At 37.3% G+C, this 26,037-nt stretch overlaps 1 protein-coding gene across 3 annotated transcripts in view; it reads right to left on the bottom strand.

Moving 5' to 3' along the window:
- Positions 1-4,713: 4,713 nt before the first annotated feature.
- CCDC6 (coiled-coil domain containing 6) overlaps positions 4,714-26,037 on the bottom strand; it is a 50,353-nt gene continuing 29,029 nt past the window's right edge. The window contains exons 4-10 of one of the 3 annotated variants that reach the window (XR_011098371.1): positions 24,532-24,635; positions 22,773-22,933; positions 20,054-20,210; positions 16,674-16,774; positions 12,617-12,741; positions 12,171-12,265; positions 10,107-10,244 (exon numbers count right to left, since the gene is read on the bottom strand). Coding sequence is in view for 2 of the 3 variants with exons in the window: in XM_068688768.1 (XP_068544869.1) it covers positions 10,053-10,244; positions 12,617-12,741; positions 16,674-16,774; positions 20,054-20,210; positions 22,773-22,933; positions 24,532-24,635 (840 nt within the window). In the remaining variant the exon portion in view is untranslated. Of the gene's footprint in view, positions 10,245-11,242; positions 12,266-12,616; positions 12,742-16,673; positions 16,775-20,053; positions 20,211-22,772; positions 22,934-24,531; positions 24,636-26,037 lie in introns of those variants that run through there. The other 2 variants (XM_068688768.1, XM_068688769.1) reach the window with 2 other exon arrangements.

Below are 26,037 nucleotides of genomic sequence, written 5' to 3'. Positions count from 1 at the left end.
GTAAAATTTAACAGATTTAATTCCTTATGTGTTGTCATGGCTATTACTTGTTTTGGAAAGAAAACCCAGGAAAAATAACTTATGACATTTACAGTTCACTAAATCTGCTGTAAAATCTCTGTGCAGGACCAGTGAATAGACTATTTAAAAATTACACACAAATACATCTTTAAAAGTTAAAGCACACAAGGGTATATTAAGTTTAAAAGACTTATTCATTTTAACCACCCATCCACAGAAACTCATTTGTAGATAAAGTTTATGTGAAAATTGGGATGTTACTGATACATTAACACTGCAGATGTGGATTTAAACACATTTAAGAACTTCAATTTCTCTACCGCCAAGGCTGTGCTGTATTTTTTTTACTTACATTGGGGCCTAGATAATTGACAGCTTAACTCAAGAGATAGATCTAGATATGTGGGGAACAACAAGGAGGTAAACCCAAAACTCAGTGCAAACCTTTTCTTTCCTCATTTGCTCAAATTGCACACTGACATAAATGGCATCCTATTTCAGGTAAAGAAGGGTGGTTCAATTCCAGAGCTAATATGGAGTTTTTAACATCTCAAATTACATCCTGGCTCCTGTAATGCCATTCCCAGGAGCTTTCAATCCTCTGGGATAATCACCTGCCCCAATGATTCTGACAGAACCCTTTCCTTTCCCCATCAGGAAGTACTACACTTTTCCCTTTGGCACTACCCTCTACTCTCCTGTCTGATTCTGGCTTTCTGGCAAGTAAGTCACCCTGAAGTTCATCCAGTTCTCAGTTTTCTCACCTAAACAGAGTTTGCTTCCATACTTTCTAGTGCCAGCACTGCTGTGTAAGAGAAACAAACCCTATTACCATTCAGCTTAGGACTGTTCACAGCCGGAGAGTTGGAGTCCTAGCTAGCTCTCCCCTTTGGTACAGAAGAAAGTAAAAAAGATGTTTGAATACCTGTCCTATTTTCTGTCTGTTAGCCAGCCTCCAACAACCTTTTAACCAGGCCCATCTGTTCTCCTGCTCATCACAGCAGCACAATGTTGTCATCCTTCTTTTGTTGTCTGTTGGTGTGACGTATCTGTATCAGATGCACCTTCAGATACAAGACGGGGTTCAGTGCCATTTTCTAATCAACAGGTGATTTCTTTGGCCATTATGTCATTTTGGTTTAGGATCTTTAGGCAATATGGTGCTGTGGCAGAACGTACAGCCCATATGAAAGAGCTGCTAAAATCTGCAAATCCCTGCTTCAGGTTCTGATGAGACAGAAAGCTGCTGACAGCCTGAGGGGGTGGAGGACTCCAGCCCTTCCAGTATCCAGCCTCAGGGGCTCGAAACACGCTTGCTCGAAGAGCCAAGGACTGCAATGTGAGCTCAACCCACATGTCCTACGCACTTATTTTCCTCCCCCTTATCATGCACTTGGCTACAAGGACCGATGAAGGCTCTTACAACCGTCTCCCAACGGCCTCCACAGCTTTGGATCCAGTCCATGGGACATTAAACACTTCAAGGCTCAGGAAGCCCTGAGAACCTAAGTATGGTCTAACCGTCCCAGTGTCACAACGACTGCAAAAAAATGCACAAACAAGTGATCCAAAACAATTTGCCCTATTAGGAGATGCAGAAGAGCAAATCTGCGTATCCCAAAGAAAGTAAGGTACCAGTTCTGGCTGAACTGCAAAATTAGCTCATATTAACCTTCCTTCCTTTCCTTCCTTATGTTATTAGAAAATAAGCAAAAGTAGATAACTGGAGAGTCAGAGAAAAATCAGGAATAATTTTAGGAAGCATTAAAATTACGACAGGTCACAAAATTAAAATTAAGGCAGATTTTGAATTCCCATCTCCAGGTAGGATCGAGTACTTATTACTGACCTTTACTCCACTTAGTTTTTGCAGCTGACAGTGTTAAGATTCACTATGGATTACAAGGCGTTCCATTCAGCAGTAACTGCCAGAACGCACTCCGATCCGTAACAGCAGAACCTAGCTCACTGCACTGCTTTTTCACACTAGATTGAAGGGGCCTTCAGCTACAGAAGAAAAGCCAGGGTTTGCATACAGACACTGAGGAAGAAAAGAGGTAGGAGTGGTAGGCTTCTGAAGTTCAGCTCCCAGAAATAAATTCCATGCTGCAACTGAACAAAATAAAGCTGTTATAAGTCAAATCTCAAGTTATCAAAGTGCGCTCTACCATACCGTGTTCCCTGACTCCCATCTTTATTATGAAAAGAAAAGCATTCATGCTGTGAAGTTTAGACCAGAGCCATTAGACAAAAACATTTTCCTCCTTGTTAGAAGGAACAGAGATGATCACACAACACATATCCAAGGCTATCAGAGACCACTGTTCTGGTTTCATTAAATTCATGACAGATTTTGTTCAAAATATGGGGCGTGCTGTAAAGCATTTCCACTAAAAAAGAATTCGGGACTTGTTCCACTCTGCAAACCCAAGCCACATCTAACTTCCACCTCTTATTCTTCATTTTAAATAAGCTAACCCTTTTTCCATATCACCCAAATGGGAAAAAAAAAGTTTATCACAGCAGGCATCACCACCAGTTCACTGGTTAGTGAGAAAAGAGGGATACAAAAGAAACACAGCTGATTTCATGATGAGCCCTGAGTCTGAAAAGCAGAACTCCCCAATACTTGCCTTTAGTGCTTTCTATGTTCCAGTGAACTAGTAGTCTTTAATATCCATCTTCAGTCTCCATCTGGGAAATGTGCAACTGACTTCAACCTTTTCTTGCTTCTGGGCTGAAGGATGTTTTGTTGATCTTTCACTTTATATCTTGAAAAGTATGGAATAGCTTCAAAAATACGCAAAAGGTTGATATCCAAGCTAGCATCTTATGTACAGGAAGGATTAGGCTTATCAAGATCATTTGCTTGGCAGTGTACAGCTCTTTCTCTTATTCTCAGCAATTTACAGCAAGCACCAGAAGAAATAAAGAACCATTCAGAGGAGGTCACCTGGACAAAGGAACCTGAAATTAAACTGATCACATACATCTTTTCATCTGGTCTTCTTATTAATGTGATTTGTTTCTGTTCAGACAAACGTCAGGGAGAAGACAAATGACAGACAGGCAGACAGCATCAACACAGCTCATCACCTCGTCAACACTCCCACCAGGCGTGTTGGTGGCAGGCAGGGTACTCATACAGAGACAAGCGGAACCACTGAGTGCTCAGCAGCAGAAAGAGAAGAAAAAGGCTTTTGAAGAAATACTCTGTGTGTTCTAGGAACAGAGTAACATGGGTTAGCTAGATAAGCACTTCACCAAAGAAATACTTCCACAGCCTTGAGCCCAAGAACCTGCAGCCATCATGCTGCAGGGTCTCTACTGTTTATGCTGTCACCAGATGAAATGGAGAACATGCTTTTTACTACAGCACCAGCAAGGCTGTAACAAGGCAAGCAGCAACTATTTTTCTATACGCAGAAACAAACAGAGTGCAGAACAGAGCATGGTCCACAGGTATGTGCCTGAGTAGGAGCTGAACAACAAGGCAGAGACAACCAAGGAGTTTAACAAGACTTGGAAACCGAATATAGGATAAACAAAGGACACAGCTGTTAAGTGCTACTGCGACATTAAGATCTAAGCCCAGGAACTTGGCAATACAGCAAGTAACACTTACAAAAAGTATACTGTGTAAGTAAACTCTGTGCTAAGTTGATGAATGAATGCATACAATAAAAAGATAACAAAAACAGATTTCACAAGGGAAGACACAAAGTACCCACAGAATTTTCAGAAATGCATACCATCATCTTTAGATACCTGAAGTTTACAATTCAACCCACTGCAGTTACAGTGTATACTTAACTGTCATCATGTTTGGTATCAGGAAATATAAAGAAAAGATGAAATAGACACCAGACACTATAACCTTTACCACTGCAAGGCACTTCAAGTTTAGAAAAGCACTTTTCTCCAGACTACAAAATACAGAGAAATCCCTGTAATACAGGGAAGGAAACATTTTTTTCCTTTATCTTCCTCTCATACGTGGTATTAGAGTAGGAAAGTAGCTGCATTGCTGTATACTGCTTCAGACTCAAAACATATACAATGAATTTTCCTGTAACACTGTACAAATGCACACTTCTGTCCCTAAAAGCTTAGAAAAGAACAGATAAAATTATGTTCTATACTTCCCCACCCCAATCTCTGCCCCATATCATCAAAAGGTACCGTCAAGATCAGCAGACCTACTAAGATCAAAAGATACTGCAGTTCTTGCTGTTGGGGGAAAAAAAAAAAAAAAAAAAAAAAAAGCCTGAAATCTCACTAGAAGGCAGCTGGAGGTTAAAGATACATGTTTAACTCTGAAGGAGACAGATACTCTGGAATTTTCTCACAATAATAGCTTTAGAGATAAAACTACATTCTTCCAAGATGGAAGCAAAGCTGAAGTAGTAAGTAGTCAAGCACGTGTGATTATACTTCAAATATTCACCTAATCCAAAGCAAGGTGCATCTCATATACAAACTTTATTATGCAAATAAGATAATCCCCAGATTCTCCACTCAGCCATTTAAGTGCAAATACCAGAAATGGTCCAACTAGAAAATCAAAGACAGCAAAACCAGACAAGCCCATATTCTCTGATTCTTAGTTTTCATTTTCTTCTTCCAAGAGAAAATAGGCTGACAGATAAAAGGACATATACATCCACCCCATAGTCTTCTAATACAAGTAAATACAAAAAAAAAAATCAAGTGTTTATTGGAAGTCTGCATGAAGGCACAAATGAGCTTGATTACAGACACATTTTAACAATTACAAATATATGTAAACATGTTGAGATACACAACAAAGCAATAATACAGCTAATACAGGAATAAAATGTAACCTGCAAAAAAAAATAAATCTTTGTATCCGAGGTTCTTTCAATTGTAAGGTCTGATTCACACCAACACAGTGTAATGTTTTTAAGTAACCACTTGGATTCACGCTTAACAGTATGTGCTGTGACCGTTGTTGTTAACCAGTGTATACATTTGATCCAAATTTGAACAGGCTTCCTTCCCTAAGACTGGGAAAACATAGAAATAACCAACTAGACACCCAGCCAACCTAGAATGAGGCTTCAGAGATTCCCTAAATACATAAGAGCAATCACCAATGAACTGAAATTAAATATAAGTGTCAGAAAAGCTCAAGGATGTTTGTTCCACTTTTACTTGCATTTGAGGAAATTGATGTATTTCTGCAGGAAAGGAACAGTCTACATCTGTAGGTGATTTTTTTTTTCTTCCTCCACAGGAGGCTTAGATTTCATCTGAAACACCTGCCAAAACAAAAGTCAGCAATCACAAACTAAAGTGCCTTGGACAGCTTAGGTTTTACCACTAGAATAAAATACCTTTGTGTACAGATACAGTATTAATTTATATAGTGAGAAAACTCACCTTTGCAAGTAGAATACTATTTCAGATATTTCTGTGGAAAGGGGAATCACTTATTTTTTTAAATTAGACACCAGTGCCAGGAACTTAAAGAACAACTGCAACACAGCACTTTTTGAAAGGAAAACAAACAGAAAAATGTTGTCGTTCTAGTACAGGCAATTCCCAGGCCTAGCTGAAGGGTACTCTGAGCAGCAATTTACTACAGGGACACAGTCTTCTCAACCTCTATCACCTGTCCTAACTTCCCTCTCCCCATCTACACAAGCTTTGTAACTTCTGAAGCCCAATTGCAGTGAGGAAGGACTTCTGTCTGGATAATATAAGCCAAACAAAACCTAGCATAGCCACAACAGTTCCCCTGACTCTGCAACCACATCATCCCTACCTAAAGATGAGGTAGTACTTCTCTTTGGAGCCTAACTAGTTGAATAGGAACAAGTACTATTCTCCCTAATGTAGCAGCTGTCTGTTAATGCAGTGCAAAACCTCTGTATTTCTCTCCCTTCTTCAGGGCACACTACTAATGCAAATACAGGAACAGATGCTTGAAAGAGAAATCTTAAGATGAGCACACAAACCCAACTGAATTACAGCTGAATCGTAAAGGCCACAGCATGGCACACTGAGTGACTTCCTCTAGTCCACAAAGTGGCAATGTCTCTTAATCTCTATTCATCCTGGGACTAGTGGTTTTTACCCAAAAGGAACGTGAATGTTATCCTGAGTACTTATTACAGTGAAATATGGAAATAAAAAAAAATAATAAATGAAAGATCAACAACTCTAGTCCAAATCCAAAAAGGGCTGGAAGAATAATTCAGCTCCTCAGGGAACTGAGGAAACCAGATTGTCTCTGCATACAGTTCATTTGGTACTTAGGGGCTTTGTTTGCTCTTCCTTCAAGAAGACAGTTATTTCCCCTTAAGAAGGTTGTTATAACAGATGCATGTATCATAATTTTATAGCTTACACTCATAAACCTTCTGGTTTCTTATGAGATGGCTTGAACTGAAGAAATATGCTCTGCATAGTCCATGCTCTGTAGACTCCCAAGGATCAAAAAGAAATAGACTGCCATGACTGAAACAAAGGAGACATCAAAAAGAGTTGAACAATATTAGAATTTAAGCTGCTTGTAAAACTAAGCATTAGGAATGGGGAAAAACAAAACAAAACAAAACACCACCACCAGAATACTTAAACAAGGTCCCTGGATGCATCCTCTTAGTAAGCAATGATCGATATTGAGGATGAAAGATTTTGTTCTTTGACAGACAAAGTACTCAAGGCTCCACAATTGGTTTCCATGTATTTAACAAAATACATGGAGTCTAAATTGTCTCCTGTCAGCAGTTCAGCTCCCGCCAGTTCCAGGAAGCTCTGTCATTTTCGTTGCTTCCAAGACTGTATTTTTCATTCAGCTGAAGTGCACAGAAATTCTACTCAGGCAGATGGATTTGTGAACTACCAGCATTTTAACAGGAAAAGGAGTCCTGTCCTGTTTAGCTCTGGTACAGCAAGATTGCTAATAGAAAAGCAATGTTACTTTCTTGGAAAACTCTGATAGTCTTTTCTGCCTTTGGGAATATGCTCTTAGAGGAGTAGATATAATTAAAACAATCTTATCTGGCTGTTAGCTGGAAGACTATCTCCAAACAATTCCATCTCTTCTTCCAAAACTCCTCTGGAACAAATTGTGGTTAAAATGAACTCTTAATGCTCTACAGAGATCAGCTGCATTCCAGTGTCCAAGCCAGATCCCTTGAGAGAAAAAGTAAAAAGAAAGCTGTTTGATTGTCAGAGAGGAAAGTACTCTGAAACAGCCAAAAGATTTATTTTTCAAAAACAAACAAACAAAACCTTTGGCTGTAAACACACACTTACAAAATACTCATCACTGCTAGAAGTTGCTTCTGTGACCTTGCACAACTCGTGAAGATGCAAGTGTGCAACTGACAGACATCAGTAATGAAAAGAACAGCAGAAACCCACCCAGATGCTTCTGAGATAAAATAAAGAAAACAAGCTGGACAGTGATGTCAAGGGAGTTTCTCCAGTCTGTGGGAGGTTCTGATAAAATCACCACTGCAAAATTGTAATTCATGACTATAATTCACAAGGAAAACTGAAAATCCATTTACATTTATTAGGAGATGCTTGTGCACAATTCCTTATCTTCAAAAAGTCTACAAATAGAGTTTAACACTTCTGATTGCAAGCAAATGTTTGTCCAATGTTCTTAGGTAAGGCCAATTTAGCGCCTTGTTACATTTTCAGGATTTAGCATACATTTGTCATTTCTTTACTTTCATCTGGTAACGGTCCCACTGCAACAGTAAGGAGAGATCACTAAGACACTTCACAACAGCAGCTGAACTTGGGTTACACAAATTCAGTTTTGGAATATGCTTCAAATGTAATTTATTCTAGGCAAATTTCCATTTCAAGTTCTTAAGACAACACTGTCAAAGGCTTCCCCTCCCCCCCCCATTTATACTACTACCACTACGAGCTCGCACTCTATAGAACCTCATGTCCAAAAATCTCAAAGCACTTCAGAAAGGAGGGCACCATTCTAACTAGTGGCATACTTGAGCTGAAATCCTGCTTATAAAAGAATATATCTTTTTCTTTTTTCTTCTGTTAACAAAAGGACAAGTGTTCAACTAAACCAATCCTGTTTTGACCTTAGTCCCACCTCTGACTGCCTGTAGTTTTCTCACATGCAAACCCACCACGGCTTCGGGAGCTGTGTTTAATAACAATGCTCACAGGGGAGTTTCCTCTATGGAAAAGTGAGCATGCATTAGCTGTGGTCAATTATTTTCAGATGGAAGCACTGGTCAAATTGTCTGCCTGCCACAATCTTGAGTATCACTTTATCAGAGAGTCACTATTACCATAACTAATGTAATCAGATAATGCACTTGATCCCATATTGGTTTACCAAGTGTAATAGACTATATATGCTTTTCTCTAAATTCTCTCGGAGCTGAAACTACATAGATATAATGAAGAACTTCTAGTTTTGCCTTAAGCTGAACCTTTTACAACATTATTTTAACTTACTATTTTGATTTGGAGCACTGATTTTATAAAGATATTCAGTCTGCAATTCCTGAATAGCTGAGCGGCAAACATGAAACTCTATGTACAAATGTTAGTATACTACCAGAACGCTCTACCTCCTTCTTAAAAGTGTCCTTAATAAAGCATTAGGCATGTCAAACAAACTTTTGTAAACAAAAGATAAATTACTCATGTTCTGCTCTGATTATAGCCAGATACATATTCTCATAAAATAAACATTCTCTTGTCATTTTCCATGGCCCATATATCCGTATCTATGAGGTAAACCACTTAAAATCATCAACAGTATATAAACCTCAGTACTCAACAGGAACCTCAGGAAAAATAAAACTGAGCAAGATGTCAATATCAAGAAGTGACACTTCGTTCCACTGCAAAGTGAAACCAAACAATTTATTTGTGCTAGATGAATGGAAAGAATGTATTTGGAATACATTTCTTTATACATTGTACCGGCTTAGGCTGCTAAATAAGCATTCATTAGTGCCATGTTGTGCTACTTTCTTGTACTCTGTTTCTACCAAGCAATACAACACTTTTGGCTGTTATGCCAGTATATTCTATATGCTCATTGTATATCTTATTTTCTAACAGACTTGAACATTTAGAATACTTGTTCAAACTTTGTTTTAGGGGAATCACAATTAATATATTTTAACAAGGAAAAGAAATAATCAGCTGTTCTCTACAATCACGTTGCCTTCTGCAGCAAAAAAATCAAAGAGCACACTTCAATCAGCTATCAGTAACCTGTGGGCAGGACCACACTTAGAGAAGTTACTTGTGACAGATCACACAGTATGGACAGCTTACAGGTTAATGCAAATGTCAAGTGAAATAATCAAACCTTAAGGTCCACAAGTTATACATTCCATATACTCCAGCAAGTCAGTTCCCTCACTTAAAGATTCAGACTGTACCATACGTTTGAGGTGTTTTTAAACAGGAGAAGTATGGATGTGTCCTGTGTGCTGAATTAAGCTTATTTACTAGGTAATACAATAGAGTATGTGTCTTGGGCACTGATTAGGGTGTCTGACTCACTTCTGCACTAGAAGCTGTTATTTCAGATGACCGAAACGTAGTGCTAATTTTCCACAAGCTTGGTAAACACTGTAATATTTCAGAACTCATCAGATAGCCCATCATGCCTTAAATTTTATGCAAATTCTCATGAAAAAATATAAAAAGGTATCCCTTTAATTTTACAAACCTAGAAGCCAGGAAAATGAAGCTTTGGAGCCAAGCAAAACGACATAATGCCGTATTACCAAACAGAGTAGCAAATGTTCCAGCCAGAGAATGGACATACATGTAGTTCAAGTAAACACTGATGGAAAATTTTGTTAAGTTAGTGTTGTAGACCCACAACACTGGCTGCATTTTATACAAACGTTTACAACACAATTAACAGTGAAGCCTATATAACCTCAGTGCAAATAAGTCAAATCCAAATATGCCAAGTAAGCCTTTGGCTTTTAGTAAACTGCTCCATGTTATGAGTCCAATTCTGACATACAGACTGCTGAGCACATGCACTAAGGCTGAGAGGAGGGATGCACTGAATGTTGAAAAGTGGCTGACTGCGATGCTGCGGATTGGACCGTAGGTTGCACAGGTGGTGGAGGTGGTGGCGGAGGTGGCTGCACTGGGGTCTGCGTGTTTGGAGAAGGAGGAGGAGTGGGACGTTTAAATTTGTCGGGGCTGTTACTTCTTCGTGGTGAAGGCCTCTGCAGAACAAATATTGAAATTATGTTTAACACACTCCTGAACAACTTTAGGTGCAAGTCCTCTAATCAATGTATTGAGCTTGGCAAAGGAAAAGAAAAAACACAATTATTTGGGAAGAATCCCTTTTAAAACATTTCAAGAATCACAACACAATTTTTATGTAAAATAAACTGTTCCTCTGAAATAGAATAGCAAAGGAAAATTGAAGTATTTCTGAAATCAAACCAAACAGGCATTCTTTCCCATCAGCTTGCAGGAAATGAAAATAAGAAATTATGTCCTGAACTTATGTTTACCTTTGATGACCAGCAACCTGTAAAAGAAAAGTGAGAGACGCCATAGAGACAGCACCTCTCAGTTGTGCCTGCCCAAGCAGTAGGTGCTGATGATGCTGATGAACTTTTAGCTTTACAATGCTGGTGTGTGAAGTCCAACTACACGGCACCTGAGTGAGGCTGGGAATGTCTCAAAAGCCAAAGCATTTGCCCAGAAACATTTGCATTCTGAAAAACTCTTAGCCTGCATACCGGAGCAAGACTGAAGCATAATTCAGCTTGTTTTTCTGAGATCAAATATCATACAACAAAGATTACAACCCCTAGAGCTGTAGGAGTAAAACAATGGTTATTAAGCTCCCCTCAACAGAAACCACAGACTTGCAATAACCTGCACATTTAAACACAAAGATTTAAAATCCATTTTTACAAACCAGTGGGGGAAAAGTCTTTAAAATTAAGCAACATAAAAATATAAATTACACTGCAGAACACTAAACTCTGCAGTTTTAAACCCAAAATGCTTACTACTTACCAATCCACTTAGCATTAATCTAGAACTTCATGTCATGACAAACTACCCACCCATAATTAACAATCAACCGAAGTCAATCACCTCTGAGGAGAAGAATGGTTACAGTGCTATACAAAATGTACTACATGTAAAATCAATTTGTTCTGTAATGGAGATTAAAAATGAAGAGTCAAGAAGCAAATCACAGTTTGGTCAAATAATATATATTGTATCTATTTTTTTGAACAATTATGTATAGTAGATTAGTTAAATGCTCTACGAAAATAGCCAAAGGATTATCAACAGTTGATCGATCGATGTTTCTCAAACACTTAAAATCATTTATTGCATTTGCATACATCTAATAATGTGAAGGGGCCTGGCTTAAGTATAAAGGAAAAGCCATGAGCCACTTAACAAAACCTTCCTCTAAACAATCAGTATTTTGTCCTGGTGGTTGTCTTTGTCAGTGACTCAGTGTTACTCCAATTAATTTATAGTATCAGAAAGAGCAGAATCAAAACTTCAGAGACCAAACAGAACAAGTCCCTTTAAAAAATTATTTATAAAATCAGTTTCTAGGTTTTTCCAGATCTTCCTGTGACTAACCCCCAGGTTAGTCACATTGGAGGGCTGGACCTGGACCAGGATTCTGCCTTTCTGCTGAGCTCCAGCCTCCTGTTCTACCCACTACTATATAGTTCCCATCTCCATTTGCTCAATGGAATTAACAATTACTTTAGCATACCCACCTAAGCAATTTAAGAAGCAGACATATTTTAGCATTCTACTAAATACTCTGTTGAAACATGCTTTCACATCTGAGAATGACAAGTATATGCAAACATCTTAAAGGACAATATTTACATTCTACCATACCTGTTGAGAAAAATCAAAATGGTCTTGACACATTAGAGCTCACAAGCTATCTTGCCAAATGGTTAATTCTTAGGCTCTGTATTCTTGTTAAACTCCACAAATATTTAGAAGAAACTCAATTAAGTAGAAATGCATCAAACATCAGAGTTAAAAAGGAAATAAATCCAGTTGAAAGACACTGAGAAATTGTCCTAACAAATGTTTAATATATTAACTTTCTTCTTTGCCAATGAGAATAGAAAATAAGAGTTAACTGCCTGTTACAGTGACATGGTGGTAGCATTGAGTGTCATCCTGAAGAAAACCTGAGCTTGGAGCAACCTCAGATGACTCATCCGTCAGATGGTGGAGACTAGGAGAAAAATGAAAGCAATGTTTTTACTTCCTGGGATAGGCTCAGTAGCTTAGAACATCACTTCTCACACCCTGCCTGCTGATCCATAAGATGATACCTATTACTGTCCTTAAGATGATAATACATCCTATTCTTTTGCAGAAAATAAGGTTCTCCAAAAAGAATCAGTTTCTGAGGGGTGAAGAGGAAAATCAGGGTTGAAGAAAGCAGCAATAGATATCTTGGAGTAAGGAGACAAAAACAAACATTTACAAAAACATTTTGCACAAAAGCTTAAGGACAAGCAATCATAATTTTTAAAAACCAAACTGACACTGGTAACAAACATTTGCTATATAAAATACTTACTGTAATACCATGGGATGGTCCCATATGTTGCACATGAAGGCCTGGGGAATTGTAGTAAGACATTCCAGCTCTAGTCAGTGAAGTTGGTGGTGTGAAACCAACTGTGTGACTTGCATATGACAGACCTAAAGATTGTTAAAACAAGGTAGAAATCAATATTCCTGTTTATTTTACAAACTAAGTATTTCGTGGGGATTTTTTTGTTTGTTTTGTTTTTGTTTGCTATATTTTGAAACAATGATGGTTTAAAGAAATAGTAACTGGTATCGAATTAGACACCTAAAAATAGTCAAAGGGTGATGTAAAATCTCTTATTATTTTCCTGTAGTAAACTGCCATGTGTTCAAGAACACACATCACACAACACTGAACAATTTTTCACTTAACATAAACAGGGTAGGGCTCCCTTGGCAGCTTAGTTTTAGTTCACAGATATTTCCATCCAGCTTTCCATCTCTCCTCGGAGCAAACTGCTCCCTCAACAAAATGCAGTCTGAAGAAGCAGACAGGTTGTGCCTGGAAAAGCTGTCCAACACTGGGACACTAAGAGTTTCCACATGACAGAAACTGGATGGAAGTGACTCCTTCAAGGCATAACACCTCTGCAGCCAAACCAACAGCAGCCCAGACTTCCTCCTGGTTTTGCCCTTGTGCTTATAGGCAGAGACCCAACGATCTCTGGGGCTGTGAAATATTCTGGTATAATCTTCCATGGACTACAGTACAAGTAACATTTAAAATTACAACATGTTTTATCCATATTAAGGTAACCATAATATTCAGAAGTGCAAAAATCTGATCTAATTCTTCTTTCTGAATACTTTCTTTCTATAAATACTAGTTCAGAAAAATGCAGAGTATCTGTATAACTAACCAAGGTAAAAAAAAAATAATAATAATAATAATAAATGACAGCAGCTAAGTGCTTGAAATTCAGACCTCGAAATGTTCTGAACATTCTCAAAACTGCAGATTTTCCAAAACCTTTAGCTCACTATTGCCTTCTGGCAAAAATATCAGTAGGACAGGAGACAAGACTCTTCTCAGCTGTTTACTATTACAAACTGGAAACAGCTTTGGAGAATTATGACCAATATTTCATCGAAAAGCCTACTAAACTTTTAGAATACCACACTGGATTTAACAGTTTTCACACTTCTTCTACACTAAATCAGTGCAACAAAGTGCTGCAACAGCACCTGGCTCTGCTTATGCCTGAGTAAAGAGACATCTCAGGAAAAAAAAAAAGGTGCTTGAGCGGGTCCAAAGAAGGGCGACGAAGCTGGTGAGGGGCCTGGAGAGCAAGTCCTACGAGGAGCGGCTGAAGGAGCTGGGCTTGTTCAGCCTAGAGAAGAGGAGGCTCAGGGGTGACCTTATTGCTCTGTATAAGTACATCAAAGGAGGCTGTAGCGAGGTGGGGGTTGGCCTGTTCTCCCATGTGCCTGGTGACAGGACGAGGGGGAATGGGCTAAAGTTACGCCAGGGGAGTTTTAGGTTAGATGTTAGGAAGAATTTCTTTACTGAAAGGGTTGTGAGGCATTGGAACGGGCTGCCCAGGGAGGTGGTGGAGTCACCATCCCTGGAGGTCTTCAAAAGACGTTTAGATGTAGAGCTTAGGGATATGGTTTAGTGGGGACTGTTAGTTTTAGGTCAGAGGTTGGACTCGATGATCTTGAGGTCTCTTCCAACCTAGAAATTCTGTGTGATTCTGTGTGAAAAATACACACACACACACAAAAAAGCCTCAGATCACTAATAAAGTTATATAAGAAAACATATTATACCACCCTTGCTTCAATGTACATCTGGTGCAAATTATGAGTTACTCCAATGGAATCAATCACTTTAGAGTAGCTAAATAATACAGATTAACAAAATCTGATTTTTGACTTAAGTAATCCAATTGTCTGTACAGCACGTTCTATAGCTAAGTGCTTTTGCAAGCATAATGACAGGAACACAAGTCAATGTTCAGGTAGGTGACAATTTGCATTGCAAGTCAGAGATGAGAGCCCTGAACAACAAAAAATCAGTAATCAGTAATTACAGCAACCATTCCCCAGCTGCCCAGGGGTAGCAATGCATCCAATCTTCTCAGGTTCATGCAGGGTGATATAAACCTCAGCAGTATCTCAGCTTGAAGGAGTCCTCAAAAGCAGCATCTCAAGCCACACAAGCACAAAGGGCTCCAGGATTCAGGACGCAGAATCTGAGCCGTTAAACCTGACCTGGATATCCACATAAAATTATAGCATTTCTAACGTGTTTCAAATTATGTCTCTCCAAATTCAGGCACATTGTTTCCTAAAAGAAACATGGCAAGTCATAAAAGCACTTGATGCAAAATATTCACTGTTGCATTATTCTGTGCTTTTTGCAGCATCTTACGGTATTACTTTTCAAAAACTATTTGTTTTCATTAACTACTGCATTCATACCTACCAAACAGCTGTATGAGATTCCCTATTGATCTCATTAATTCTTCAGCAAACTGCTGTTTCTACTCTTCTGAGGTCTGAAACTTTCCAACAGCAGACATCAATTTATCATATGTGGAGAGCAACACAGCTGCCTGTGCAGAAGTGCTAGGCTGGAACATTTACTCTACAAACATTACCAAAGTTAAAATTGTGAATTACATTATAAATGATCGTTTCACCTGTGCTTTTTTTTTTTCTTTAACTTCTTTTCAGACTCAATTACAGCATCCCCTGCTTGTGAGATACAGTTCCCATGAGAATGCAGTTCTCTGTCTCCCATCAGCAGAGGCATTTGACCCAACAGCCCATAGCAAGCAAGGAATATGCCACTGTCCCAGTGTAGGAACAATAAACCCAAAGCGCACTCCTGCACTGACACATCAGCATCCGCATTAAGCACATTTCTAGGTAATGTAAGATGCAAGCTTGTTGTAAATTGCTGGAGAATTTCCACCACATACATTTTTTACCATTACTATAGCCACTGTGTGGTCTACAGCCAATGTGCAGATGAATATTGCAGATGATTATTATGAAGGCTGCACATGCATACACCCAAAGTAGTTGCTCCAGAACAGTCTTTAGTATGACTACGTTTCTGTATATACTTACAGGCAAAGGATTAAAAAATCATATATTGTTTTTGTGGTAATAACACTTGCAAAACACTGAAAGCCAAGCAATCTGTCTCATTTCAGAACTCCCCCAAAAAACTCTTAAAAAGCTAAATTATCATATCTCTAACACTGGCTTATGGATGTACGTGCTCACTCTTTTTACCAACATCAGCCTGAAAATTATTTTGAGTCTTTCTGAAAAAATAAAGTAAATCCTGAAAAACAAGATTTAAACACATTTTGTATGTTTAGACCTGTGTAATAAAATGTCTAAATCCCATTTTGCAGAATGTGTTGATACAGAGCACGTCTCATTTGCACTTATTGTGGGACTCTCTCTGATAGATTCTACAGGTGAACTTGGGAAAGCAGAGCATGCAGGATTCTCTTTACTAAAGTACAAGTGTATTTGTGATCACCACGTGACATCCACGGCCAAAAACTTACAATGATTGTCGAATAGCAATTTTAAGGGATTTTATATCTACCAATAAATGTCTTAATAACATAAATACATTTCCTTTAACATTAAAAATATATTCAGTAATTAAAAATTCAATAATGTCAGGTGTAAGCCGTTCAGGTTCTTCTGAAATTCTGAAGACTATATCATCCACTTTCTATACTCAAAAAAGTTAATTTGCCTTTGTTAAAAGTACTAGAGACAGAAATTCTTAGTGTGTTATTGCTTTACATCAGAGATTTGCAGAAGTATAAAAAAGGAGGGAAGGTAGGGATGATAAGGGGTTCAAAGTATAACTACTTAACTGACCTACAGTATTTAATCACAGTATGAAACAGACCCATCTAAAAACTCATGCTGTACTAAAATAAATTTAAGGTAAATCTATTCTTTATGATGCATCTTTGGCCCCAAGACTAGCTTTGAAAGGCTATCAACCCAGGGAACATTATTATGTGACACATACTAAAATTTTACAAACTGGGTAAAATATTTACCAGGTGATATAGGTCTGCTAGAACTTGGTGAGGGTGTGTAAGGGATAGGACTGGACACAGTGCGAGGTCTTAATCCTTGTGCAGACATCTCATTAAAATATCTAACAAAAAGAAAGGTAAAGAATAATTAGATTAAACCTTTTAAAACATGCCATGCTTTAAATGTTTCACTGTGCATTTTGAATTCCCGTAAGAATCACATTAGGTTAGCGTAGGACCAGTCACCTTTAGGAAACCATGACAGGAACACTCTCTTCATTGCTGAGTGTTCTAGTAATGGCTTAGATTTCCATGGAAACAGCTGGACTCACCTTAGTCATTTGCAGTGAAAACTGTACAAGCTGTACACAGTTGGAATAGTATGTATTAAGGTCAGAGGTATAAATCACATCAACCGATCTGACCTATGCTGCAGTCCTGCATTTTACATGTAATTTCTACATTGAACTCAACAGCTTGTCTAGCTGGAGCTTATCTCCCAGAAAGGGAATCAAACACTAATTTGAAATCACAGAAAGGGGAGAAAAGCCACTGAAGTATTGGTAATTTGTTCCAACAGCTGGTCAGCCTCACAGCCCTGCTTCCTATTTGAATCTGTCTATTCTCAACATTAAGCCATCTGCTCATCACGTCTTTTGCCATGGAAACGGACAGACATTTTGAATGCAGCACTTTCACCTGTTAAAGATGTTTGCAGGCTGTGTAGCAAGATGACTCCCACACTTCATCTTGATAAAACAAACAGGTGCAATTTTATCCCAACCGTAACTAGTTAGTGTCATTGATTTGTACTTCCTTCACTGAATACAGCGAAGTTTCTTCACAACCATCAACTGCTAGTTCTATTTAATATAAAAGGAAATAAGAATCATACCAATTGCTCCTACTTGCCACTCACTGTTTATATATCAGAAGCAAGTTAATGATTTTTTTCCAAAGCTCTACGCTGGCAGCTTTTAAGTTAACTTGCTTAGGCACGCTCCCTGGAGATTTTTCAGTCACTGTCTAGATTACAGTTTCCCCTGCTCATTTCCTCCTCTACCTGTACATCAGTGCACCCAGAGTAATATTGCATTTATCTGTTTCTTTACTCGATGCAGCAAAGCGGAAGATAAAATTAGCTACCTAAATGCCCTCTGACTCTTAGTTGTCTTCCCTTCTGCCATTGTGCTGCTCAGAAATTCTTGGTAGCTACACTTATTTTCAGATCACAGGAAAAAGAAAAAAAAAAGCAAAACAAACAAAAACATGGGGTACCATTAAGAATTTTCATGCTCAATGGAACTCACAAAAATTACTACTTTGAGTTCTGTATGCCAGTTCTTAAGCAATCTGATGCATGCTTTGATTCTGAATCTAACTAATGTTTAACTATGATATTCAGAGTCACTAAGCCACAACACTTAACAGAGGCAGTGCACTGTAGTGATGCTGAAGATGGTTTAAAATTGGGCAGATAATTAGTAACAGTAGCTACAATAGAGAACAACAGCTGATAAATTAGTTTGCTTGAACATAAGCTTTCCAAAGAGCTACCAATGGCAGGATTAGCAAAACTGAACTGACTAGACTACTTCTATAACACTCAGTAAATGCAGACAAATGTATTACAGCAATGCAGTGATCTTTGTGGTTTAATCTTATTTTACTCTACGTGAAGGCCATTTTCTGTAAGTCGTTTTAGTTACCTGGATTGTGTCATGTGAAATAGCAGCACACCATTACTATGCTTCTTGGTTTTAGAAATTTCCGTTACTGAAGAGAACAAGATGGAGGACTGAGAAAGCAAGGCTACTGCTAGCCAGGAGGAAGGAATTTTGTGAGAGTTGTGCATTTTGAATTCAGTAAAGCATCTTCATCTACTCTACAAAAAATAAGTATCATCAGCTAACAATGCAACTGGAAAAATGGATATCTGATCTGTCAGCACAACCATTTTTAGGAAGACAAAGTAAGCTGGCAAATCTCCATTTTTAAATAAATACTGCACGTAGTTCTACAATTTTTGTCTACACAGTTCTCTTCTAAGACTAACCACTCTAACAGCTGCCTCTTCCCTCACTTTACTTTATATTACTTACCATGCAAACCCCTATTTCGGAGTGATTCTGTAATGCGTTTCTAGTACCAAAATAAATCAACATGACAATTACATTTCTTATTTTTTTTCTACATTTTATTACTACCACTACCTACAAAAAGCTGGAAAAAAGAATAGAGTTTTCGAATGAATACTGATAATTCATATGAATATAAATTTTGACTTTTTTCTATTTTTTTAAATATATTTCTATTACAACAAATATTGGCAGAAAAGACTAGGCTAATCGAATTAGATTTGAACACGAGAACCCTGTGTTTCTAACAATAATTAACACAGCATTCTATATTGTAATACTAGATGCTACTGCAATACACATCAGTTGCCTAGTACCTCATTAAAATGAAAACATTACCTTGAATTTTAAGGCCACTCCTTGAAACAAAATATCTGGTACTTTGTTTTCTGGTACATTATATCTCATAACAAATATACTGACGATGCAAGAAGAAGCATCTTAGTATCAGAAGAATATATATCACAGAGTGAGGGTTTTTTGTTTGTTTGTATTGGTTTTTAAGTACCACTATAAATTCAAAATAATGTAAAACTGTATAATAAGATAATGAACATTTGATAATAACTAAGAATGTTCTATTCAAAGTATACATAAAACCTCTTTCAAAATGTAATACTGTCATATCACTATGATGTTAGAAAATAAAAAGTATAATATAAAACCATGAAAAAAATTAAAGACTATTTCCTAAGGTCACCGCAAATAACGCAGCTTGTAGTACAGAAAAAAAGAAATCAAGGATATTATATTTTGGACATCAAGAACAAACCCACTAGCTCTGGAAATACTTCTTCTCTCTAAAGCTTTATTTGCTATTCCTTTTGATTTGGCAGAACACTTTCTAACATCTGCAAAAGAAAAATTACCCCAAGTATATTTTTCCTACATCACAGAATTCATTGCAGTTACCAAGTTAGGTGAAAAACAAAGGTACCATGATTTAATTATCTTGAAGCTCAATCCCACAGGCTTGTTTATTTCACTATGCACTATCAAAACCCTAAACAATCTTCAGAAAACTGTTTCATTTTTCACTGCTATAATTAATCTAAATTCTAAACAAGTCTGATATAATTCTACTAAAGACACTCCTGGACCATGTTGAAATTTGATACATATATTAAACCCATTTCTAAGTTATCTTTATGAGTACTCATTTTCTAATATTAAAAAAAAAAACCAAAAACATAAAACAAACAAGCATGAGTGTTAGTTAACAAGCTCAATGCTAACATACCTGAACAGCTAGAAAATACACACCTTTCATCGTCCATTTCTAAGCTGGATTCACTTTCTGACAGTTGCCTGCAGAGTGCTTCCCTACGCTCCATTTCCCTCTGTAGTTTTCTTTGAAGCCTCAAGTTTTCTTCTCTCATATGTCGCTCCTCTTCTAAATATTGTGCCATCTTCTCTGAATCTGAAATTCAGAATTCTGTTAAAATTTGGTTAACATTCAATTTCATAGACAGGCCCATATGTTGTGCCTAATTTTATCCCAGCACTTCAAGAATGAGGGAGTAGAAAATGTACAGGATGGATCACTCAAAGTTCCCACCTCTAAGTCATTACATCAAAGGCTAATTTGTAACAGTAGCTACTAAAATTACTATCTGACAGCAATGTTGTAAATAAGGATAAAAACAAAAAGAACTTTCAAGCATTTACTTAAATGAATTTGAGAAGCAGAGAAAAAGTCAAAGAAATCAGTAAACCGCTCAAATCAATTCCTGCCCCTTTACAGTAATGCAATTACACAGCTACAAAAATATTACTGCAACAGCAAAGAAATACTTTTAAAGGTGTATTTCCATTTTAAGAGAGGAATCACAAAAGTGCTGAAACACAGAATATTCAACCTTGTATTAAATTGTCATCTTATGAATATTCTACAGCATACATTCAATTAGACTTCATCGTAGAGAAGGGCCAGTAGGTCATCTACCAATATTAAAAGTCACCTAGTGGTTTACTCTCTACATCAAACGACAACTTGAGTTTGCAATTCTAAACCGAGTTCATCAAACAGTACTTTAAAAGACGTTTAGCAGACCATTGAAGTGATTAAATTATATCACGGAAAGCTATGCAGCATTTTGACACATTATTTAAATAAAACGGAACATTTGAAGAAGACTTATTACACATATGTATTTTGTGAGGTTTTCTAATATTTGGTCAAATATACAGTGAATTCATTGGTATTTAAAAAAAAAACAACAAAGATCCATCACTCTTTGTGCTCATTTCTTTATGCTGTACGCTTTAATCAAAGGATATTCCTATTTCAGAAGACTGTTCCCAAACTATCAACTATACATGGCTTGTCTCTTTTCAGTGGAAGTACCGATCGTAAATGTAATGGTATCACTTATTTACAGCTATTATTATATCAAAAACGTTCCTAGAGTCGAAATAAGTGTTTCAGGAAAATGAAATGTAATACCAAAATAAGAATTCAGTAAGCAGACTTAGTAAGTATTTATGAATAATAGTAAAGGTTCTCAAATGACCACATATTGCAAACACCAAACTTCCTACTGAAAGAAAGGTGTATCAGTTTCATCTTCTGCTTTACCGGCAGCCCACAAACCAGTATATCCACAATTTCTATCGGTACTGCTGTACATACTGCAGCTGTTTAAGCTGTTCACAACAGAAAAGAGTACTTCTAAACCTAAATCTCAATTTCCATGAGAATTTGACTTCAACTGCTTCAGAAATTTACTCTGAATTGCAGTATTTCAAAAACAAACTACCTGAAAACAGCAAAGAACATGTGAAATGAAATAGATTAGGCCAAATTTGTACAAAGAGTACTTTAAATCTTAGGCCTTGCTCTCATTCTGAAGTTAAGTAAGCAAAGGCCGCAGCACAGAACTGACAAGTACAGAGATAAGCAGTCCTTGCTTCTTTTAACTAACACAAATTATTAATACCACAAATTTGTGCTCAAGGCCTCTGCACAAGAGCACTCTCCTGCTATCTCTGCCCATAAGGAAGGCCGCTGCCCTGTGAGCTGTGTCTCCAAACAGGAGCTGAAGTGCTGCAGCCAGCCTCACAGGACTAGCACCATGAAGGGGGACAACTGCCTGCTTCCTGCTCTCCCAAATCTGTCTGTGTAGGTAGGCACCTCCTTATCTCTCAGACAAAATACAACACTACTGACTAGAAACTACACTACCAAAAAAGGCAGAACTGACAAACCTTAGGTAGAAATTTTAGATTTAGGATGAAGAGATGATGGAACAGCATTCCAAAAAGGCACAAGTGATATTCTGCCACCCAAAACCACTTTCCCTCCCCTCAAAAGGCATGGCAGAAAGCAGGGTGTCCACTTCTGGGCAAGGCTCCACCACACCTCCCACAACAGAAATATACAGACTTGTACAGAGCTATTTCAAAAGGATCTTCACTTCAGGAAGAACAAAATAAGATTACTCATCGTGCTATACTGTGAAGTCAAATCAGCTACTTAAAAAAATCAGTCTTTAGCAAAGCTAAAATTACCTCAGCACAGCCTGCAACCATTAAATCAAATTCTTATATACAACTGAACTTTATTTTGCTAGCCATTAATTCTTTTGAGTAATTCCTAAGTTGTATCTGGATTCTTACAATGTAATCCTGAAGTATGTTTTAAGGAATCTGTGTTCTGAAATACTGCTAAAAGTCTCTGGGGAAAAGAATAAGTATTTTTATGGCCCAAATATATTCAAGAAATATTTGGCAATTTTTTCCCATTCTAGTAAAGCTAAAAAAACAGCAACACACAATCCCCCCCCCCCCCCAAACAAACAAACAGAAACACAACAAATAAATACAGTATAAATTCATTAATTATTGCAGTTATGAAGCTTAGTCCAAACTTAACCTATTTTTTCCAATTGTACCTTAAACTCCTGGAAGTCTATATAAAAATCTTACATTACACAAAAAGATTTAAAGATTTAAAAAGATTTAAAGCAAGTTGTTTACTCACGCTGTAACTGTGCAGCCCTCAGTTGCTTCTTTAACCTCTCCACTTCATTCTTTAAAAACCTAATGTGTCTCATCATATTTTCAGGGGAATCTATCTCCATTGATATGTCTCTGGGTGACGGCGGAGCAGATACTGGCTGGTCTAATTTCTCCTGCAATATTCTGAATAAAAAATAGCTTAAACTTTACTTTCAATTTACACGAAAAGAAAACCCTTTAAACTCCCCAAAAAGACACTACAAGGCTTTGGCAGGTAGGTAAGATTTATGCTAACTACTGCATTTGTTTAGGAAAATTTCAGGAGGATTAATAATGTTGTGTTGTTTTGTTGTTTTTTTTTTTTTTTAACGAAAAATACAAAACGTAAAATTTGTGTCCCAAATATTTCTGCATATAGTTTGGGAAAAACAAGTTACAGACTTTAGATAGTTACCTCAGTTTTATACTCAAACTGTACTTAACCTACTTAACCCCCATAATAATTTCCAAGCAAATTCATTTAATCTCTTCCATGTTTTTACATTTATGTTCTTAGAGGAAGAATAAACATTCAAGATGAACAAATGCCGTAGTTTGTCTATGGCAAAATACAAGCTTTTCTGCATTTCACTATCAGCAAGAGAGAGAAAACGTCATAGACATTTTCTGAAGCAGATATTCTCCTTTAAAGTATCACCAAACAGAAAAATATTTCTCATCACATTGTTCTTTCCATACAGTCAAGGTTTCAAATACCTCAAACACTCAACCATGTTGACTGGCCAGACCCAAGGCTGCACTGAAGACTAGGGACAACAACACTATGCAAGCACAGCTCTTTGCATGGCCTGGTATTCATACACACCACACAATGTGGTACTAAAGCATGGTCTACGACTCCACCTATCTCCCAGAAAGAAGGCACACCATCTGAGATAAATTAAACCTGGAATGGTTTGACTTAAAAAAAAAAAAAAAAGAAAAAAAAAAAGAAAAAAAAAAAAGACTTTAAAGCTAAGGTGTGCAAAAATCCTACCAAAGGTCCATTCACTATGGATTTACCGCTGTTGAATATTACATGCAGCAATTCAGAGCACCTTCCACAGGGCTCTGTAAAATAGAACTACAAGAACTGCAGATCATATAGGTTCAGGTGTTTTCCAAGTCTCCAGTCAAGATTCATGGAGCCACACTAACATAACTCTCCTAAAACATGTAGTAGAAAACAAGGAATTAGTCACCTCTTCTCCCTTACTGCCCCCAAAGCAGAGTTCTTATACAGCAAAGAGAGAGTCGCTTTAATACATGTTTTTAATCTTAGCTTTCCCAAGAACATAAAGTATCTCTGTCTTATTTTCTGTTGAAGAAGCAGCAGGAAGTTTCAATGACATGAGTGCAAACCACTGAGAAAAAGCTGAAGTTTTCTTCAAGCAGATAGGGGAAAAAACAAGAGCTTCTTACATAATGATACCATGTTAATTTCTTTGGGCCATCAATAGAAAGCTGACCCAAAACCAGAAACTTTAAAAACTATCAGCAGTTAAAAAAAATCAGCAAATTCCTTCAAGTTTTCCCAGATCATTTTTATACTACTTAGCTTCATCTAGTGTAGGCACTCAAGCATGTGGTGTAAGGTAAACAAGGAGCTTTACAACTGTGTGAACCTCCAGGCTTTCACAGATGAAATAGCCCTTGCATGACAGAGACAAAAATACTTAATACTAAAAGGTTAAGTATTAAATCATACATCTCCCACAGTAACACAGTGCAACAAGACAAACCGTTTTTCTGCTTCAAGCTTATCCATCCTCTTCCAGAGACGATTCACTAGTGCTTCTTGTTCTTGTTCCAAGGTATTTTCAAGGTCAATCTTCTCACGTCTTAGCTGCAGAGGAAAGCAATGAATTAAAATGATGGAATCATCTTTTTTTTTTTTTTTTTTTTCCTTCAAGGAATTATCATTAGAAAAGATCATTGTCTTAGAAGAAAAATAAGGCTTTCACATGATGCTTTAAAACATCAAGGCAAATTTGTTAGACATTGGAACAGGCTGCCCAGGGAAGTGGTGGAGTCACCATCCCTGGAAGTCTTTAAAAGACGTTTAGATGTAGAGCTTAGGGATATGGTTTAGTGGGGACTGTTAGCGTTAGGTCAGAGGTTGGACTCGATGATCTTGAGGTCTCTTCCAACCTAGAAATTCTGTGATTCTGTGAAATGCAAAGAAGAAACAGAATTCAGGCAAAATACACTGGTCACAGTGTATGGAAAATTTAAGAGATTCAGGAGTTGCACAATTGTCATCATGTTATCAGAAATTTTTTACACAGAACTTGTTGCTGCTTGCCAGTAAAGAGGAGCTTGAAACCTGGACACATGGTCACTGATGCCATAACAAGCTTATTCAGAAAGGTCTCCACAAGCCTCTGAAGTTCACATGCAATGTACAGTCCACTATTTAAGCACTTACTCCTTTGAAAAAACTTTACGTTAAAAGTGGAAGAATCACGCTTATGTAAGCCAGAAACAGAAGAAAAGCCATGTCTGACTAGTGTTCAATAACAAGAAAAACAGAAACAAAAAAAATATTGAACTGCCTTCAGTGATACAGCATCAATCCTTACTAGCAAAACCAATTTAATTTCTATCTCAGCAAATAATTAATAAACAACAACATTTAACCTGGCATTTTTTTTATGTTCACACTAGAATATTAAGAGGCACATCTGATCTTATTCACTAACACTGGCAGCTGAACTCCAGGAGTTAATACAACAAAACAGATGTGACAATCATTGCCTTTACAGATGGAAAATACCATGAGGTTATTTTTCCCAACCAACCTACAGTTAACACTCACCACCTTCCCAATAGGCAAAAAAAAAAAACAAAAAAAAACACATTATAAAGACTGCAAATAGATTAAACGATTTCCTCACATGTTTATTGCATCACTATGCCTAAAGTGCTGTTACACCATCTAAATCCATAAGGGTCACATTCTAGACTCTCAATTAATATCAAAATAACCAAACAGAACTTACACTTAAGCACTTAATGCAACAGTAAGAGTTTAATGAGTGACTGCACAACTTTCTTCTTCAAAATTTAAGGCAATTAGATATATTAAGTAAAAATACACTTATATTGATGAATAATAGGGAGCACGCTTAGAAAAAACAGGTTTAGACAACCTGTCCACATCTGCATTTCTAGATCTACATGATCAATTGAGGGAATTTAGACTTCAGTAACACACAAGTCAGGAGCAACATGCTTCAGTCTCACGT

Source organism: Anas acuta, chromosome 7 (assembly GCF_963932015.1).
Source record: "Anas acuta chromosome 7, bAnaAcu1.1, whole genome shotgun sequence".
In the NCBI taxonomy this organism is placed as follows: Eukaryota; Metazoa; Chordata; class Aves; order Anseriformes; family Anatidae; genus Anas; species Anas acuta.
Note: the sequence above shows the minus strand (reverse complement) of the source record. Positions and strands in the feature narration are given on the sequence as shown.